The sequence below is a fragment of the Pteropus medius genome, unplaced genomic scaffold, assembly GCF_902729225.1.
Source record: "Pteropus medius unplaced genomic scaffold, Ma_sr-lr_union100, whole genome shotgun sequence".
Lineage (NCBI taxonomy): Eukaryota > Metazoa > Chordata > Mammalia > Chiroptera > Pteropodidae > Pteropus > Pteropus medius.
Genome location: NW_024351729.1, coordinates 10,098,444 through 10,116,021, shown reverse-complemented (window position 1 = coordinate 10,116,021; position 17,578 = coordinate 10,098,444). Strand labels below are relative to the sequence as shown.

General features: G+C 32.6%; 1 protein-coding gene across 1 annotated transcript in view; it reads left to right on the top strand.

Annotated features, from left to right (window-relative positions):
* CATSPERT (catsper channel auxiliary subunit tau) overlaps positions 1 to 17,578 on the top strand; it is a 100,589-nt gene that overhangs the window by 5,137 nt on the left and 77,874 nt on the right. Inside the window, exons 2-4 of the mRNA XM_039844443.1 lie at positions 8,908 to 8,994; positions 11,571 to 11,622; positions 13,091 to 13,251. Coding sequence (XP_039700377.1) covers positions 8,908 to 8,994; positions 11,571 to 11,622; positions 13,091 to 13,251 — 300 coding nt within the window. The remainder of the gene's footprint in view (positions 1 to 8,907; positions 8,995 to 11,570; positions 11,623 to 13,090; positions 13,252 to 17,578) is intronic.

Genomic DNA, 17,578 nt, shown 5'->3' with positions numbered 1-17,578 from the left:
CATGTGGTTTGTATATTTTGTTGGCTCTATACATCATTTTGGAAATTGATATCTTAACAATATTGAATCTTTGCATCCATGAACATGGAATGTTTTCCATTCATTTAGATCTTCTCTACTCAGGAATGTTTTGTAGTTTCCAGTGTACAAGTTATAACATTTCTTCTGTTAAATTTATTCCTAAATATTTTATTATTTTGATGTTATTTCAAATATAATTATTTTATTTCATTTCCAGATTTTTCATTGCTATTATATAGAAACACAATTGATTTTTGTATTTTGTTCTTGGATCTTGATACCTTACTGAACCCATGTATTAGTTCTAGTAGAGTGTGTGTGTGTGTGTGTGTGTGTGTGTGTGTGTGTGTGTTTCTGTATACAGGATTATGTCGCCTGCAGATAAAGACAGTTTTACTTCTTCCACTCAAATGTAGATACTTTTATTCCTTTTTCTCGTCAGATTGTACAATGTTGATTAAAAGTAGTCAGAGTGAACACTCTTACCTTTTCCAATTTTAGGGGAAAAGCATTCAGTCTTGCATCATTGAGTGTGATGTTTTGTAAATTCCCTTCTGTTTTTAGTTTGTTCATAGTTTTTATTAAGATTGCATTTTGGATTTTGTCAGATCCATTTTCTGTGTCTATTGAAATGGTCATGAGATTTTGTCCTTTATTGGACATATTTATTAATATGGTTTATTACCTTGAGTTTTAGATGGGAAAATCCCATTTTGCCATGGTATATGGTCCTTTTGACTAATATTTGTTGAGGATTTTTGCCTCTGTATTCATGAGGGATGTTGATCTATTGTTTTCTTATCTTGTGATATCTATCTGGCTTTGGTATTATCATAATATTGACCTCATAGAAGAAATTGGGAAGCATTCCTTTCTCTTTCTTCCTTTTTTTTTTTTTCCTGAAAGAGTTTGCAAAAGGTTGTTATTCTTTTTCTTTAAGTGTTTGATAGAATCCACCAGTGAAACAATCTGGGTCTGGGTTTTTCTTTGTAGGAATAGTTTTAATTACTAATTTATTTTTTTGCTTGTTATCTTTTCAGATACTCTGTTCCTTCTTGAGTCAATTTTAGTAATTTGTCTCTCTCAGACTTTTTCAATTTCATCTAAATTGCCTAACTTTTTAGCATAAAAATGTTTATAATTGTGGTATTTACCTTACATGACAACAGACTTTGCAAATACAGTGGTTTAGAATTTTGAGATGGGAACATTATCCTGGATTATCTGAGTGGGCCCTATGTGTCATCACAAATGTTCTTATAAAAGAGAAGTAGAGGGAGATTTGGACACATTCAGAAGAGAAGGCAATGTGATCACAAGCCAAAGAATGCTGGCAGTCATCAGAAACTGAAAGAGGCAAGAATGGATTTTTCTCTATAGCCTATAGAAGGAGTATTGCCCTGCTGACTCCTTGATTTCCCTCTAATATTCAGTTCTGGCCTTTGGAACTATGAAAGAATAAACTTTTGTTGTTTAAATCACCAAGTTTTGGTAATTTTTTACAGTAGCTACAGGAGCTAACACAATAATATCCCCTTATAATAATCCTTGTTTATTAATTTTATTAAATTTATTGGGATGACATTGATTAATAAAACTATATAGGTTTCAAGTGTTCGATTCTATAATACACCATTTGTATATTGCACTGTGTTCATCCAAAGTCAGATTTCCTTCCATCACCATATATTTGACCCCCTTTCTACCTCCCTCACCCCCCTTTCCCTCTAGTAACCACTGTATTGCTGTCTGAGTCTATGAGCTTTTGTTCCTTTGTCTTGTTCATTTGTTTCTTTTAGTTTTATATCCTACATGTGAGTGAAATCATATGGTTCTCAACTTCTTCTGTCGGACTTATTTCACTTAGATTGATATTCTCAAGATCCATCCATTTTGCTGTAAATGGCAGTATTTCATTTTGTCTTATGGCTGAGTAATATTCCATTGTATATGTGTACCACAGCTTCTTTATCCAGTCATCTAATGAAGGACACTTCAGTTGTTTCCATGTCTTGGTCACTGTGCGTAATGCTGCAATGAACATAGGAATACATACATCTTTACTAATAAATGTTTTCAAATTTTCCAAGTAGATACCCAGAAGAGGGATTGCTGGGTCACAGGGTAACTTTATTCTTAATTTTCTGAGGAATCTCCAAACTGTTTTCCACAGTGTCTGTACCAATTTATATTCTCCACCCCAGCATTTCTCCCAAGAAGACATACAAATGGCCAACAGATATATGAAAAGATGCTCAACTTCACTAGCTGTTGGGGAAATGCGAATCAAAAACATAATGAAATACCTCCTCACACCTGTTAGAATGGCGATTATCAACAAGACAAGTAATTACAAGAGTTGGAAAGGTTGTGGAGAGAAAGGAACCCTCATACCCTTTTAATCCTTTTAATTTTTGTAAGGTCAGTAGTGATGTCCCCATTTCATTCTTGATTTTGGTAATTTGTGACCTCTCTTTTTCTTTATCTGTCTAGATAAAGCGTTGTCAATTTTGGTAATCTTTTCAGAGAACCTACCTTTAGTTTTATTGATTTTTTCATTTTTTAAATCTCAGCGATTTCTATTCTAAACCTTATTTCTTTCCTCTTTTTAAACTTTGGGTCTAGCTTGCTCTTAATTTTTAAAATATTTAATGCTATCAGTTTTCTACTTGACACTGCTTTAGTTACACCCTGTACATTTATGTTGTGCTTTCACTTTTATTCAACTCATAATACTTTCTGATTTCCACTGCTTTTTTTCTTTGACCCAGAGCTTATTTTTAAATGTTTTTAATATTCAAGATTTGTGTATTTCCCAAATTTTCTTGTGTTCTTTATTTATACTTTATTTTGTTGAAGTAGGATAACATTCTTTGTATGATTTAAATTCTTTAAAATTTATTGAGACTCGTTTTATGGTTTAGAATATGGTATATCCTGCAGGATGTCCTATGTACATTAAATATATATCTCGGGAGGATTTTTGTTCAGTTTTTTGTCTGTGAGATTCATCCATGTTTTTGTATAGGTGTAATTATTCACTTTCCCTATAATATTCAGTTGTAAGGAATATGTCATATTATGTTTATTCATCTATTGTACATTTGAATTGTTTCTAGTTTTTGTTCTGGTAAACAATGCATCTATGAATATTTTTGTATATGTCTTTTGATTATATGTGCATACATTCTGTTGGAGTTATATCTAGGAATGGAATTTCTGGGTCATAGGCTGTATATGCTCAACTTCAGTACATAATACCAAACCATTTTTCAAAGAAGATATACCAATTTATATGCCCACTGGCAGTATATTAGAGTTCTAGTTACTCCACATCCTTGCCACTTGATGTTATCAGTCTCTTTATTGAGGGATAGGTAGTGGTATCTTTTTGTGGTATTAACTTTCATTTCCTTGATCACTAATGAGGGTGAGTTCCTTTCCAATATTTATTAGCCATTATATAAACAGATACTCTTCATGAAGTATCTGTACAAGTCTGTTTCCTCTTTTTTCTATTGGATTGTCAGCCTTTCCTTATTAATTTGTTTGTTTGTCTACACATTCTAGTTATAGACCCTTCGTCAGTTATACTATACATGTCATAAATATCTTCTTCCAGTCAGTGACTTGTTTTCACTTCGTGGTATCTTCTGAGAAGCAGAATTTATTAAATTTAATGTAGTTTAAAGTATCAAACATTTTCTTTATGGTTATTGCTCTTTATATGCTGTTTTAGAAATCTTCTATCTCAGTGACATTGAAATATTCTCCCATATTATCCTTTAATTGTTTTTCTTTTCCCATTGACATTTTCAATTCACCTGTAACTGATTCTTGTGTGTGTGTCATGTTCATCAGGTTTTCTTCCCTTTCTCTCTCTCTCTCTCTCCCTCCTTCTCTCCCCTACTTTTGTTCTTTTATTCTTTTTGTGTGTGTGGCAATTTCTCCTTGACCCAGCTGAGAGGATTTTTTCCTCACTATTCTGCTTGCCAACTTTGTCACAAATGAAGTGTCTGCAAATGTGTAGGTCTGTTTCCAGACCGTCTATTTCTTTAATTTTTAAGTTATTTCACCCTGTTTTTTTCCTTCAAGATTGTCTTGGCTAGTCTTGGCCTTTCACTTGCATATTAATTTTTGGAAAAGCTCATCAATTTCCATAGGAAAACTTGTTGGGACTTTGATTTTGATTGCATTTAATCTGTAGCTCAATTTAATGTGGTGAATTTTATATATAATAGGCTTTATTACATAAATATAAGTATATATAATATACTTATATATTATATAAACATAACATAATGTAATAATATTTATATACAATATACAAATATATGGTAGTCTCCTTTATCCACAGTTTTGCTTTCTGCAGTTTCAGTTACCCACAGTCAACCATGGCCTGAAAATATTAAGTGGAAAATTCCAGAAATAAACAATTCATTAGTTTTAAATTGCACGCTGTTCTGAGTAGAGTGACGAAATATTGCTCCATCCCTCTTCATCCCGACCGGGACCTGAATCATTCCTTTGTCCAGCATATCCATACCATATACTCTACCCATCCACTATTCCCATAGTAGCTGTCTAGGTTATCAGGTCGACTGCCATGGTATTGCAGTGCTTGCGTTCAAGTAACCCTTAATAATACTCCAAAAACATGTGAGTAGTGATGCTGGGGATTTGGATATGCTAAAAGGAAACCGTAAAGTGCTTCCTTTTAAGTTAAAAGGTGAAAGTTCTTGACTTAATAAGGGAGAAAAATGATATCCTGAGGTTGCTAAGATTTACAGTTAAGAATGAATCTTTTATCCATGAAATTGTGAAGAAGGAAAAAGAAATTCATGCTAGTTTTGCCATCACACCTCGAACTGCAAAAGTTAAGGTCACAGTGTGAGGTGAGTGCTTAGTCAAGATGGAAAGGCATTAAATTTGTGGGGAGAGGACATGAACAGAAAACATGTTCTAGTTGATGGCAACGTGTGGTGCCAGAAAGTACAGAGACTGTACAAAGACTTCAGCAAGAATCCCCTGAAACGAGTGACCACATTCACATAACTTTTATTGTTATAATTGTTCTATATATTATTAGTTGTTGCTAATCTCCTACTGTGCCTAATTTATAAATTGGACTTTATCATAGGTGTGCATGTATAGGAGAAAACATAGTATATATACAGGGTTCAATGCAATCTGCGGTTTCAGGCATCCACTGGGGGTCTTGGAACGTATCCCCCATGGATAAATTGTTTATATCGTTTAAGTATATATATTATATCAATATAACAGGATACAATAACATAAATTGTGTCTTGCTTCTTTAGGCTTTTACACTTATTCTATCTAGGCCTCTCTCCCTCTTCTTCACATCCACTTCAAGTATCATCTCCTCCTTTCCTTAACTCTCTCTCCCCACCCTTCTTATTTGCCCTGGGTCTCTGAGGTAGTTCTTAGGCATCCTGAATGGGGCTTGGTACTAGGATCTTACCCCTTTGCTCCTCTTTTTGTGACCGTTAGTATTTGCAAAAAAGAGGACAATCAAATGAGGAACTAAGTCTCAGCTTTATCAAGGCTTTCTGGTAATGAGTCTAAACTGAAAGCTATTAGGCAACTCCTACCTCCATCTTAAATGGAAGGCAGTGGGGGGCATCAAATGGGAATGGTGAGCGTCCTTCATTCTAAGCAGACTATGCTAAGGTGGGCATAGCATAGGAACTGGCAGTTTAAATCCTCCAGAAAGGCACATTTAGGAAAGTGCGACATAGTTATAGGCACAAAGATGTGACTCTATAGCAGTAGTCTCCAATTTCTTTTATTGCACAATCTTGTCAGTAAAAAACATATGAACATCTGTCACCAATGTTTATATATTTTTTTATATATTACATAAATATACTGCAATTTATTATATATGAATTCTATAATATACAAAAATTAAAAATAATAAGCAATGTTTTAGAAATGATTTTTAATTCCATTTTATTTGTTAGTGGTACAAAACTCATAAACATCACTCTTTTTGAAAAGCATGATTTAATACTTTGTTATGTAGTGATTTGAAGGTCTGGTTCTAAGGCACATTTATTTCAATATTTGTTTTTAATGCTATTATATTTGAAAAAGATACCTTCAAAGATTTGAAATTCTGAAATGGAAGAGGTGCATCTCGGTTCTGCCTAATCACTTGTCATTTGTCATTTCTGTTTTGTTATGCAAACTTTTTAGTTCAGATTTTATCAGTAAAGTGTTCTCTGATTAATTAGTTCTGGCAAACTAATTGGAAGGAATTGCATTTTTTAATATTTAAAAGGAAAAATAGTCTCTTAACCTGATGAAACACTTCATTTGTGAGATTTTTAATCAAATAAAATTGTTTCTGAGTCTTTAGAGTATAATAATACCATGAGCTTCTAGAGTGATCGTAACACATTTGCACACACAAAATAACATTAGATGGAAGTATTTCCAGTAGTTTTCTAACTTTTCTCACCTTAACATTACTTTATTTCAAAGAGATAGTTGTTTTCACATTCATTAAAATGTCATCACCTTACTCTGAAAGGACAGATTAAGAAATATATATTTTAAAATATTTGCTAATTTACATACTACTAACAGCTATTTGTTATCATAGAAAAGGTTAGCAAATTTGGTACATTTGCCTTTTGTAAAAGCAAAGTGCATATACATCGTTATGTTTGCCGACTTATAAAATTGCTTTGCCATGAAATTTTTTAAGATCAGTCCTCATCTATTTGTAAAAAATATTCTACTCCTTAAAGGCATGTAATTGGTCAATCCACTTAACTAGCAAACACAATACCCTGAAAGCATGAGGCACTGATGTGAACCCTTCTGAGCATGAAACTCACACTTTTCCTCAGAATATTTGTCTACTGCTTAGAGTCAGCTGTATGTGTTTACTTTCTTATTTGTTAAAGAAATTGTTAATTTCTGATATTTTTCTCCCACTCACTAGGGGATAATCCCGAGTCCCAGCTGTGAGTGTCCTTGTTTCACGGGGACAGAAAATGACAAAGGGGGAAAAGAAGTCATTGCTCTTGAGCTGGGGCAGGGAAAAAGAGCATTAAAACAAGTCATTTCTAGAGTTAACAATTCCATGTACCTGTAACTTGCACAATGAATAGCAAGATCTGACTCATCAAATAAAAAGATCTTATTTAGAAGATCTGGGTTGGGCAAAGAAACAGCAAAGAAAAAAATTCTTTCTTCTTGGCAGTTGTTTTTCTTATAGCAAAGCTGCATTTTTCCACCTACCTGTCTTCAACACCAGACTGCGCTTCTTGAGGGCAGGGACACTTCAAGCTGGAATCAGCACAACGCCAGGCACATTGCTGTAAATGGTAACCACATGTAAGGATAGCGAGGTTTCTGCTAGGGCTAGGAAATAGGAATATTCTCAGAAAAGGTAAGCAGGTAGGCTAGTGGGTTTTCAGAGAAAAGTGTGAGATGGAGGAGAGTAGGTCAAAAGGTCTTTGGGGAAGAAGTACAGAACAATGTGAGTGAATGTACAGACTTTTTTATAGACGTGCCCAGAGACTCCTAGAAGTTCAAGGTGGCCCCAAAGTGACAGAGGTGATAGGCAGAGTGGAATTAACAAATAGAAATTCTCTGCAGGTTCAGGAGAAATTCTAGGTGGTGTCAGAGACTTTATGAGACTTGTCTTTAGAACTTTCGTTCAAAGTTCTAACAGAATTTTGGCAAAGAATTGTTTTGCTCACATTGTCACTGAAGAGAGCTTTGCGCAAATGAGGAAGAAAAAGTAAAAAGGTAGTAAAATGAAGGGGGGAAGTAGTATTTTTGCCAATTTGTTAAGGATAAGTTGAACCTAAAAATGCTAAGGAGTTTTTCCCTCAGTTATTTTGTATTTATTAAAATGCCCATTCAAAAATAATAAAATGCCCATTTAAAGTAGACTTCCATAATAAGATTACAAAAACATTAGATAGCTTGAAGTTCCATGTTAAATACACATATCATGTACCACAGTCCAATATTTCTGTGACAATATGGTAATTGTCACTCAGTTACCTTAAACTACAAATTAAGTTATCTATGTATAAAACACATTAAACCAGTCGGCTGAAACAATGACAAAATAATCCAAGATATGTAAAACAATTTTTTTAATACCACTAAAGTAGTATATGCTTTAAAACAAAATTTCAACATATCTAAAGATTTATTGTCTATTTTAAAAATCGAACAAGTGATTTTTTTAAAGACATAACAACAGCAAAGATTCCTGGGAAGTTAGTGCTTGTAAATAAGGCCATGTTAATTCAAATTCAACTAAGGTTAGGGATACATTACTTCTCCTTTTCAAGTTGGATGTTTTTAATAAGCAGTTTTTCCCTATTCTCACTTCTCTCTTCCAATCCTTTCCCTTCCTTTTCTCTTTATTTTGCTTTTAAAATCTATATTAAAATTTCTTGTAATTTTTAAAGGCTAACCATTGTGTATAGTGACCAGAGCCCTTATGAACAAAGACAGAAGGAATATTGGAATAACATACAAGTAGGTTCACTACCATCTATGGGTTACAATACCTAGTCGACATCAGATTAAGACTGGAGTGTGGCAATGATGGTCATTTTTAGTTTGCAAGAACTCACTGTTCACGCTACTATGCCCTTTTTTCTTTGCTGATTCCCTAAATAATTTCATGTTTAATTATATACATTTTGTTTTTCTGCTAACTTACTGATAAACATATCAAGGGTAGGGATGAGTTTTCTAGTCATATTAATAACACACTTCCTAGAATAGCACCTGCTACTTACTAGATACTCATAAAATTGAAGAAATATTTTATCTAGTTATGTTCTTTACCATCTACAGTCTTAAATTAATTTATTTACATTGTAGATGCTGAGAAGAACTCTTAGAGGGTCTGAAAGTAAAGAACTAGAAGTAACACCTGAAGCACCAAATTTGGTGCCATTTGGGGACGTGGTATGTATGACTAATCTTCAGTAAACCTATACAAGTTATTCTTATCTCATACAAAGATTAGTTAATGTTTATTATTTGGTAATCAAAAAGAATATATAGAAAATGGTACTCTAATAATATATTCATGAATTTTTTACTTTTATAAGTCAGAAAAGCATCCTAATGATCAGTGAAATTGTGGAAAACATCCTGATTCACAGAAGAAAAAATGTTTTCTGCACTAGCAATTCCCAACCTCAAGTTACATCAGAATCACCTAGAATACTTTATAAACACATTGATTCTTGGGCCCCACGTACAATCTGCTAACTTAGAATCTGAGAATGGGGCCAAGAAATCATTATTTTTATTGAGACCTTTAGATAATTGTATTTATTATCAGATTTAGGAACCTTTGAGCTACATTTTGAAAATTAACCCCACACCTCTCCCTCATCCAAAAAAATAATAAACTCCAAAACAAAAGCAAATATACTTAACAATCATACACATACACACAAACATACCTGATATCTAGGCTGAGAACCAGAAAAATCTGTTTTCTCTTTTCGGTGCTGTAGAATATAGGACATGAGGGTGTATGCACATTTAGAACTGTCAAATATTGTCAAATATTCTTTTACAGTGATCTTTCTTTTCAGAACACTATTAGAATAGTTAATGGGTATGAAATAAATTTCTCTAGCTCCTATCATATAGTCATACCTTTTCTTGAATAAAAAATGTGATGAATTTAATATCATCTTTCTGAAGGAAAAAGTAAGCCTATATTAATTAATACATTTTTGTTTTTACAAAATACCATGGTGTGCATTTATCTATATAATTATATAACACTTTTTTTCCTCTCTCACAAACAAAGTTGGAGTAAAAGCCCTCACTGTTCAATTCTAAACTTAGAAAAGATTCTTTGAAATCACTTTGGCTGACATTTACATCTCTTTAGAACTGACATTTTGAAGAAGATTTTTCTTTCACTCACACTTCCTAATTTCATAGTTTGCATTTTCCTTATTTGAATTACATGTTGCTAGACATGAAAAAGCTTCTCTTAAAAGTCAGCTGGAAGTTTTTGACAGAGAGAAATTTGGCATGTGATTGATAGCTCCTCTCAGTGCGTGATTTAGTCACATGACTTTCCCTCTGAAAGTTCTGTGATTTATTCTGAGATATTTGGCAAGGTTAGTACATGTGTAAACAATGATAACTACAACACAGCTCACTACTCCTGTTTCTGGTAGTCACATCTTGTTTTCAGAAAAAATGTGAAAAAGCTATGTCTTAAAGTTGGGCACATAAAGTGCTTTTGTGAACAGCTTTCTGGCTGCTTTTCTGTTTTAAATGTGTATTTGAGAGTGGGGAGTGAGGATGTTCAGTCTCAGAATCTGTGGCAACATTTGTTATCTGCAGCCTGTTGATGATCATTATTATATTTTTGAGTGTTAAATCTTTTCCTATACTTGAATAGAAATTTATTCTCTTTTCTATAGTGTATAGATCTATCATGTAAAAGTATAAGGAGGTATTGAGACATAAAGTTAGGGTAGTTGCGCAAGGCTTCATGTTGAGATACTTAGCTGGCAGTCAATGATTTATGACAATGTTAATATATAGAGTTATACAATACAAAATTGTAGCTGTACTTCCTGTTTAACCCTCATTTGTACAACCCAATTTTAAGAAATAAAAAATGATTCATGGAATCACCTATGGCAATACCATTTAAAATCCTGACTAAATTATGTAACAACATACATCCCCCCCCACTTTGAACCTTTCCTTTAATGTAACATTTCATAACTATGTTTCCTTAAGAATTAACCACAGTATTTTCTTCTTTAGGATTTCATCATTCAGATACAGTAGTCTTTTAATTAAATATTGAATGTTAACATCTTTTTCTGTATTGTTCTAAAACCAAATCTTTAAAATTACTTACATTACATTTAAAAATACTATTGGGCCATTTAATTTGTTTCACAATGTTTCATCTAATATTGGTGTTGTTTCTACTCATTTTTTAAAACCAAACATGGCTAAATATATTTGGTAAATACTGCAAATTAGCATTCAAGTGTTCCTGTATTCATTTTGTATTTAATTTTATGGTTAAACACAAGTTATAATTTTCTTTAATATTTAGAAACACTTTGAATAAGGCCATGGCATATTATAGTCAGTGAATGATTGTTGAATGAATAAAGTGGTTTAGGATACTGGATAAAAAGCTTATCTGAAGCAAAGCTTATTATATGCAAGATGCTACATTTTATCAGTTCTCACTTAATATAAAATAAAAATGATACAAAGAGTGATGGTTGGAGTTAAGTTGGTAGTGAACCATTGTTTTTCTTTGTATTCTTATTTATTTTAGGTTTATTTTAAATAAATGCTATTTTTCTTCTGTATTTCTGCTTTCTGGCATTTTCCAACAACTAGATATTTCTAATGAGAAACAATATTTCTAAAGAGAAAAAGTGGAGCTTTTTCAAAATATATAGTTTGGTGTTGAGTAAAATGAAGAAAAGTTAACTTTTGAAAATTCATTTGCTGTGTTTTTATTTTGATTATTATAGGTTGGCTGCCTGGCTGTTCGTATAAAGAATTGCAGACATTTTACGCCTAAGAGTATCCTTTCTTTTTACTTCGGAACCATACTATAATCATATATTACTGTTTCACTGCATTATAATATGCTCTAAGACTTAATGGCTTAAAACAGTAACTATTTAAAATAAAATAAAACAAAAACAACAGAAAAATAAAGCCTAGGTCAATTATTAAAAAAAAAAAACAGTAATTATCTTATTATCAGCCACTATCTGTACATTCATTAGGTGGTACTTATTCATATCATCACAGGTGAGGCTGCAGTCATCTGGCTAGAATATTTAAATGGCTGGAATATCTAAAATGGCTCATTTGTGTGTCTGATGCTTAGAGAAGATGCCTGCACTCAGCTGGGATGCTGAAATGGTTGGACCTTTCTGTATATTCCTAGGTTCTTGTCTTTCATCATTTTTTCCTGTATTAATTTTGATTTAAAAATATATTACATTAAAATGTGATTTATCTTTGTTACTGAAGTTTTTGGCATCCCCTTAAATTTTGCACCCTGACTGGTGCCTTTCTCACGCAGGCTGTGGTCATGCATAACCTGCATGTTAACATGCATAGACTTGCATGTTAAAGTAGTCAAAAGTCCAGGCCAGATTCAAGAGCAAAGGAAAATCAATTCTACTTTTTGATGTAGAGAGTGATAAAAGACTTTTAGCCATCTATAACTTACCTTAATCATCATATGACTTAAAGGAAAAATACATGTCTGCTTGAAATATATGTTACTAATTTATTTCTAAGTAATACTAATTTATTTCTAAGTAATAACTATGCTTCTCTTAAACATTGTTTAAAGGATTTATTTATCTTGGTGCCTTTAAATAAGCTGAATGCCTAGTAATAGATATAGCATAGCATACACCTAGTCTCATTATGAAGACATGTTATTTCTTTTTTATATGAGTGAATTATTGAAGAGAATTTTATATAAAGAGATTTTTGAAGATGATTAGTTAAATCATAAAAACAAAATTGTTTTACTGCATCAATTGCTATGAAAGATAAAAATACAGACCAATGTGGTATAAGTGAAGTATAAAGTGAAGTGATGAATTAGAATAGAATGCAGCTTTAAATTTTGTCTTAAAATTAAAAATAAATTACTCTCAAATGACATATTTTTTGAATTTTTGAATTTCTATATAATTATGCTTAAAAAATTTCAGCTATATATTGTAAATGTTTAGTCATCTTAAAAATAAAGAAAAATTTGCAAAGAAGTCATAACGTGAAGATAAAAATATGAGAAATGATCTAAGGAAGTAATCAACCTTTTCCAACTTATATTGTGCCTACCATTGATGGGCAAAAGTACTATTTTACAGGACTTTTTATTTTTTAATATGCTCTACAATTACCTTCTTTATTTATTTGATTGATTCTTAGGTTTTGGCCTGAATTGTTTAATGGACTAATTTTATATGTGTTATTATTCAATTACGACAAAATTTGCTTCCTAAATATCTCTGTATTTCAGTCAGTTGGCAGCATTACAATAATTTGTTCATTCGCATCTCTATAAACAATATTGTGAAATGTACAAAAATTCGTAGCTTGCTATTACAAAACAAACTATATAGCTATAATGAAAAGAACGCTATAATTAAGTTTGATGAAGTGAAGTATTTTTCTGTACAGGTAATATTAAAGTTCTCTTCTAGAGATGAGTGCATTTTTATAGTTTCAACTATCCTACATTAATTATATATTTTTTGGGTGGATAGGAAAGAAACAAAAGCTATATCTATTTATTTGATATTTTACAGAATTCTATTTCTATATTATAGGCTATATTGGTATTTTTTAAATAAACAGCTTACTGTAAAATGCATAATCTTGGTGGTATTCTTCCCGAGGATCTTACTGTCTATGGTTCTGAGTGTTTATCACACATGCATTTTTCTCTGTCTTGATCTTCCCCTCCCATCAACTCTCTCCCACTCTGTCTTAGTCAGTTTGGACTTCTATAACAAACTACCATAGGCTGGGTGGCTTAAACAACAAACACTTGTTTCTCACCTCTCTGGAGGGTGAAAAGTTCAAGATCAACGTGCTGGCAGATTTGTTGTCCAGTGAGAGCCTGCTTCTTGGTTTGCTATTGGCTGTCTTCTCATTGTGTAGTGATATAGTAAAGAGTAAAGAGATAATTTTTCTCATGTCTCTTCTTATAATGGTGTTAATCCATTTCATGAGATCTCTACCCTTATGACCTAATTACCTCCCAAACACCCACCTACAAATACCATCACATTAGGAATTTAGGCTTCAACATAAACATTTCGAGCGGGCACAAATGTTCAGTCCATAGCACACCCTTTCTTTTTTCTCATCTTTTCCTTTTCCTCTCTCCTTTCTTCTCTCCAATTATTTTTCTCTCCAGTTAATCTCTCCAATTATTTTTGCATGGATTAACTTATTTAGTCTTTATAACACCCCTCTCCCAAAATATATATACACTTATTAGCATCCTTCTTTTGCAGATGAGGAAACAGGTACTGTAAGGTTTAAAGAATTTCCATAAGATCATAGAACTCGTAAATGGTGGAGCTGGGAATGTAATCAGTCTGGCTTCAGGCTATAATTCATTAAATTGCCTCTCACACCAGAGCTTAAGAGTTTGCTTCTATTTATAGTTAAGCTTCTTAGAATCTTAAACGTATCTAAGAGTTTTCTTTACAAGGAGCAACACTATTTCATACCGCTGTAGGATTCATTGATTAGTCCAGTTGTTTTCAAATAGTTTTATTACATTGGTTGAATTTCAGTGAAATCCTAAAAATTTCCTCTGTGCTTCATTTTTTTTTTTTTTAAAGAACTTCATTTTGTTTAAGTGTTGAGTATTGAAGATAGTTATTTAAGCATAGGTTTTTTTAAAAAAAGACAAGGCATAGTTTTGCTAAAGGTAATCCATATTATTTCTTTAACTTTGCAAGTAGTTTTCCTAAGCTTCATTGCCAAGTTTTCAAGAATTTTGTGGATATATGTCTATTTAAATAAAACTTGAAATTAATATTGTAAAATAATATAAATTAATAGTGTGCTTATCTTTATTAGCATAATCAAAATCTTTTTCCTATTTATTTAATAGGAACCATTAGTTTAAGCATATTGAAAAGAGAGTTTTAATGGAACTCAAAAGTTTGGGAATGACTTATTAATAATTACATAGAAAATTGCACAAAGAAACAAAAAAAATGATACATATTAACACCAAGGAAATTAAAATATGATACAAGAAAGGAAATATAGTCATTATAACTATATTGCCAAACTCTGAAAAATAGTTACATATACATAATAATGTAAACACTAAGTATTGCTGTAACAAAAAAGTAAAATATATATCGAGGAATAAAGAGAAGAGAAATGTGAAGATTGTGAGGGGAGGGTGTTGAGAGCTAATATTTTTCTTCTACAGTAAGCAGTCAGTAGATTGTATCTAAAGTTTGAAAATCAATTAACAATAAGCATGTTACTTAGAAACATTTCATGGCAAAAAACAAAGACATCCTTTAAAAGTGATTGAAAGTTGACTTTTAAGGAGTAGAAATTAGGAAGTGGGTAGGGTAGTATTCTAAACCCAAGATTTAATGAATAGAGGTATGACTGAATGATGACCTGGAGAAGCTAATGCCATTGAAAGAAGAATTTATTACTCATATTTCTCGAGAAAATTGGACACATTGCACCACACCACACAGGGCCACAGGGAAAGTATCAGGGTGTTCAGGAGGCAGAAGATAGAAGCAAGCGGGGAGCCTAGACCAAAGCCTTTATTAGGCTTTCCTTGAGAAAAGCGATACAGGCAGAGTCAACAGTTTAGGGTTGGCTAATTTGAATAATTCCAGAAGGCTTTGGGCTATAGAAGTAGTCTCTAGTTGCCTGGTACCAGGCCCTGGGATGATATAGGGCAGGGGAAGTTAGACGAAGTGATTAGGGCTATTAATTTGGGATTGGTTAGTTTGTATTTGAAAGATTATTTCCATACAGCCAAGCCCTTTGCTATCTCTAGGAATTGGCTAGCCCAGGAAGGGAAAGTCTCTCTGGCCAGCAAGCTTATTATTTTTTTTTTAATTTTATTTTATTATTTTTTTAATTTTTATTTTTCAACTACAGTTGACATTAATATTATATTAGTTTCAGGTGTACAGTATAGTGGTTAGACATTTATGTAACTTAACAGAGTGATTCCCACCAATTAGTCTAGTACCTACCTGGCACTATACATAGTTATTACGATATTCTTGACTATATTCCCTATGCTGTATTTCACATCCCTGTGACTGTTTTGTAACCACCAATTTGTACTTCTTAATCCCTTTACTTTTTTTCACCTGGCTGCTGAACTCCCCCTCCCAAAACAGAAACAGACTCATAGACACTTCAAGCTTCTTCAGAGGTTAAAACATCATAAAATACAAGAGAAAAAAGGTTAATATAGGTGGGAGAAAAAATAAGTTGTTTCCTTTTTTAAAATCATTTTATAACTGTTTGACTTTTAACTAAGTATGGTATAACTAGGATAAAATAAAATTATACTGTATATATTTTAGGACTTTAATTTGCTAAAACTTACAAAATAGATCTAGGTTTAAAATAAAACATGCAAACCAAAAAACATAAAGGAACAGTAAGTGGATTTAAACTAGTTTAATCATTCTGGATAACTGTTGTGTAAGTGATGTAAAAACTCATATTGAAGAATGAATAGTAGTGAATTTCTGATCTGACCACACTAGAATAGCTGATATTGGATTTACTATTTTGCTGTAAATAGCTGTAAAACTATTTTCTTGTATTTGACAATGGAACTTAGAAGGCTACAATCCTTAAGGGAAGAGAAGCACTAGAGGTGAGCTCCACATTTACAACAGATTTCTGTCTGGCAGTGAATCTGGTATGGGGAAGTGGAACATAAGCAAAATTGCAGTCTTGCTTGGGGAAGGAGGCAGAGGCTGAGCAGAGGAAATGGAGGAGAGTTGGGCTGCTAAGATGCCTAGAATTTATAAGGCAGCATACTCAAGAGGAAGGAGCAGCAGACAAGGAGCTCCAGAAATCTGTGTAGGTATTCCACTTAGGTTCTTGGCCGGATCCTAAGTTGTACATGTGCAAAGGGAGTTTCTAGGAGAAATTGCAGAAGACAGGTGCTGGAGAGCTGAGAGCTGAGTAGAGATTTCAGAAGTCACAATTTCAGAGTCACTGGAGTCTGACACAGCTAAAAGGAAGAGACCTGGTTGAACATTCTCAGTATTCATTTGAGATCCCAGAAAGGCCAAGTCTCAGGAGTAGCTACCATTACCTAAGAGAAAGGGTTAAACTCTAGGACCAAGAACAAAAACTGAAATAGACACATTCTTATACCAAGCTGTCATAAGATGAATATGGTCTGCCAGTAATTAATTACCTTTCAAGAAAGAACTCAATACTTTTTAGAGGAAGATATAAAAACCCAGAGTCTATACTACGTATCCTTTGTAATACCCATCATACAGTAAAAATTTGCTACTCATAAGGAAGTAAAAATAAGCAATAGAGGTAAACCCACCAGTGAATAACAGCAGACATTCCATCAGAAACACTGGAGGTCAGGTGACAAAGGAATGCCATTTTTTAAGTGCTGAAAAAACTCAACTTAGATTTCTAAATCCAATTAAAATATTCTTCAAAAAGTTTGTAAAAGCAAAAGCTGAGAGACTTTGTATCTAGAAGGTCTGCATTATAACAAATGGCAAAAAAAACAAAACAAAAAAACCCAGATAGAAGCTCAGATGCACAGGGAGGAATGAAGAGCACAGGTAATGATAAATATGTGGGTAAAAATAAAATACTATTAAAATAGAAAAGCCTATTTTAAAAATGTTCTCCGAAATATTACTGACTGTTTAAAACAAAGTAATGATGATGAATGGTAGAATTTATAGCATATGTAGAAGTGAAATATATGACAAGAATAGCACAAAGGATG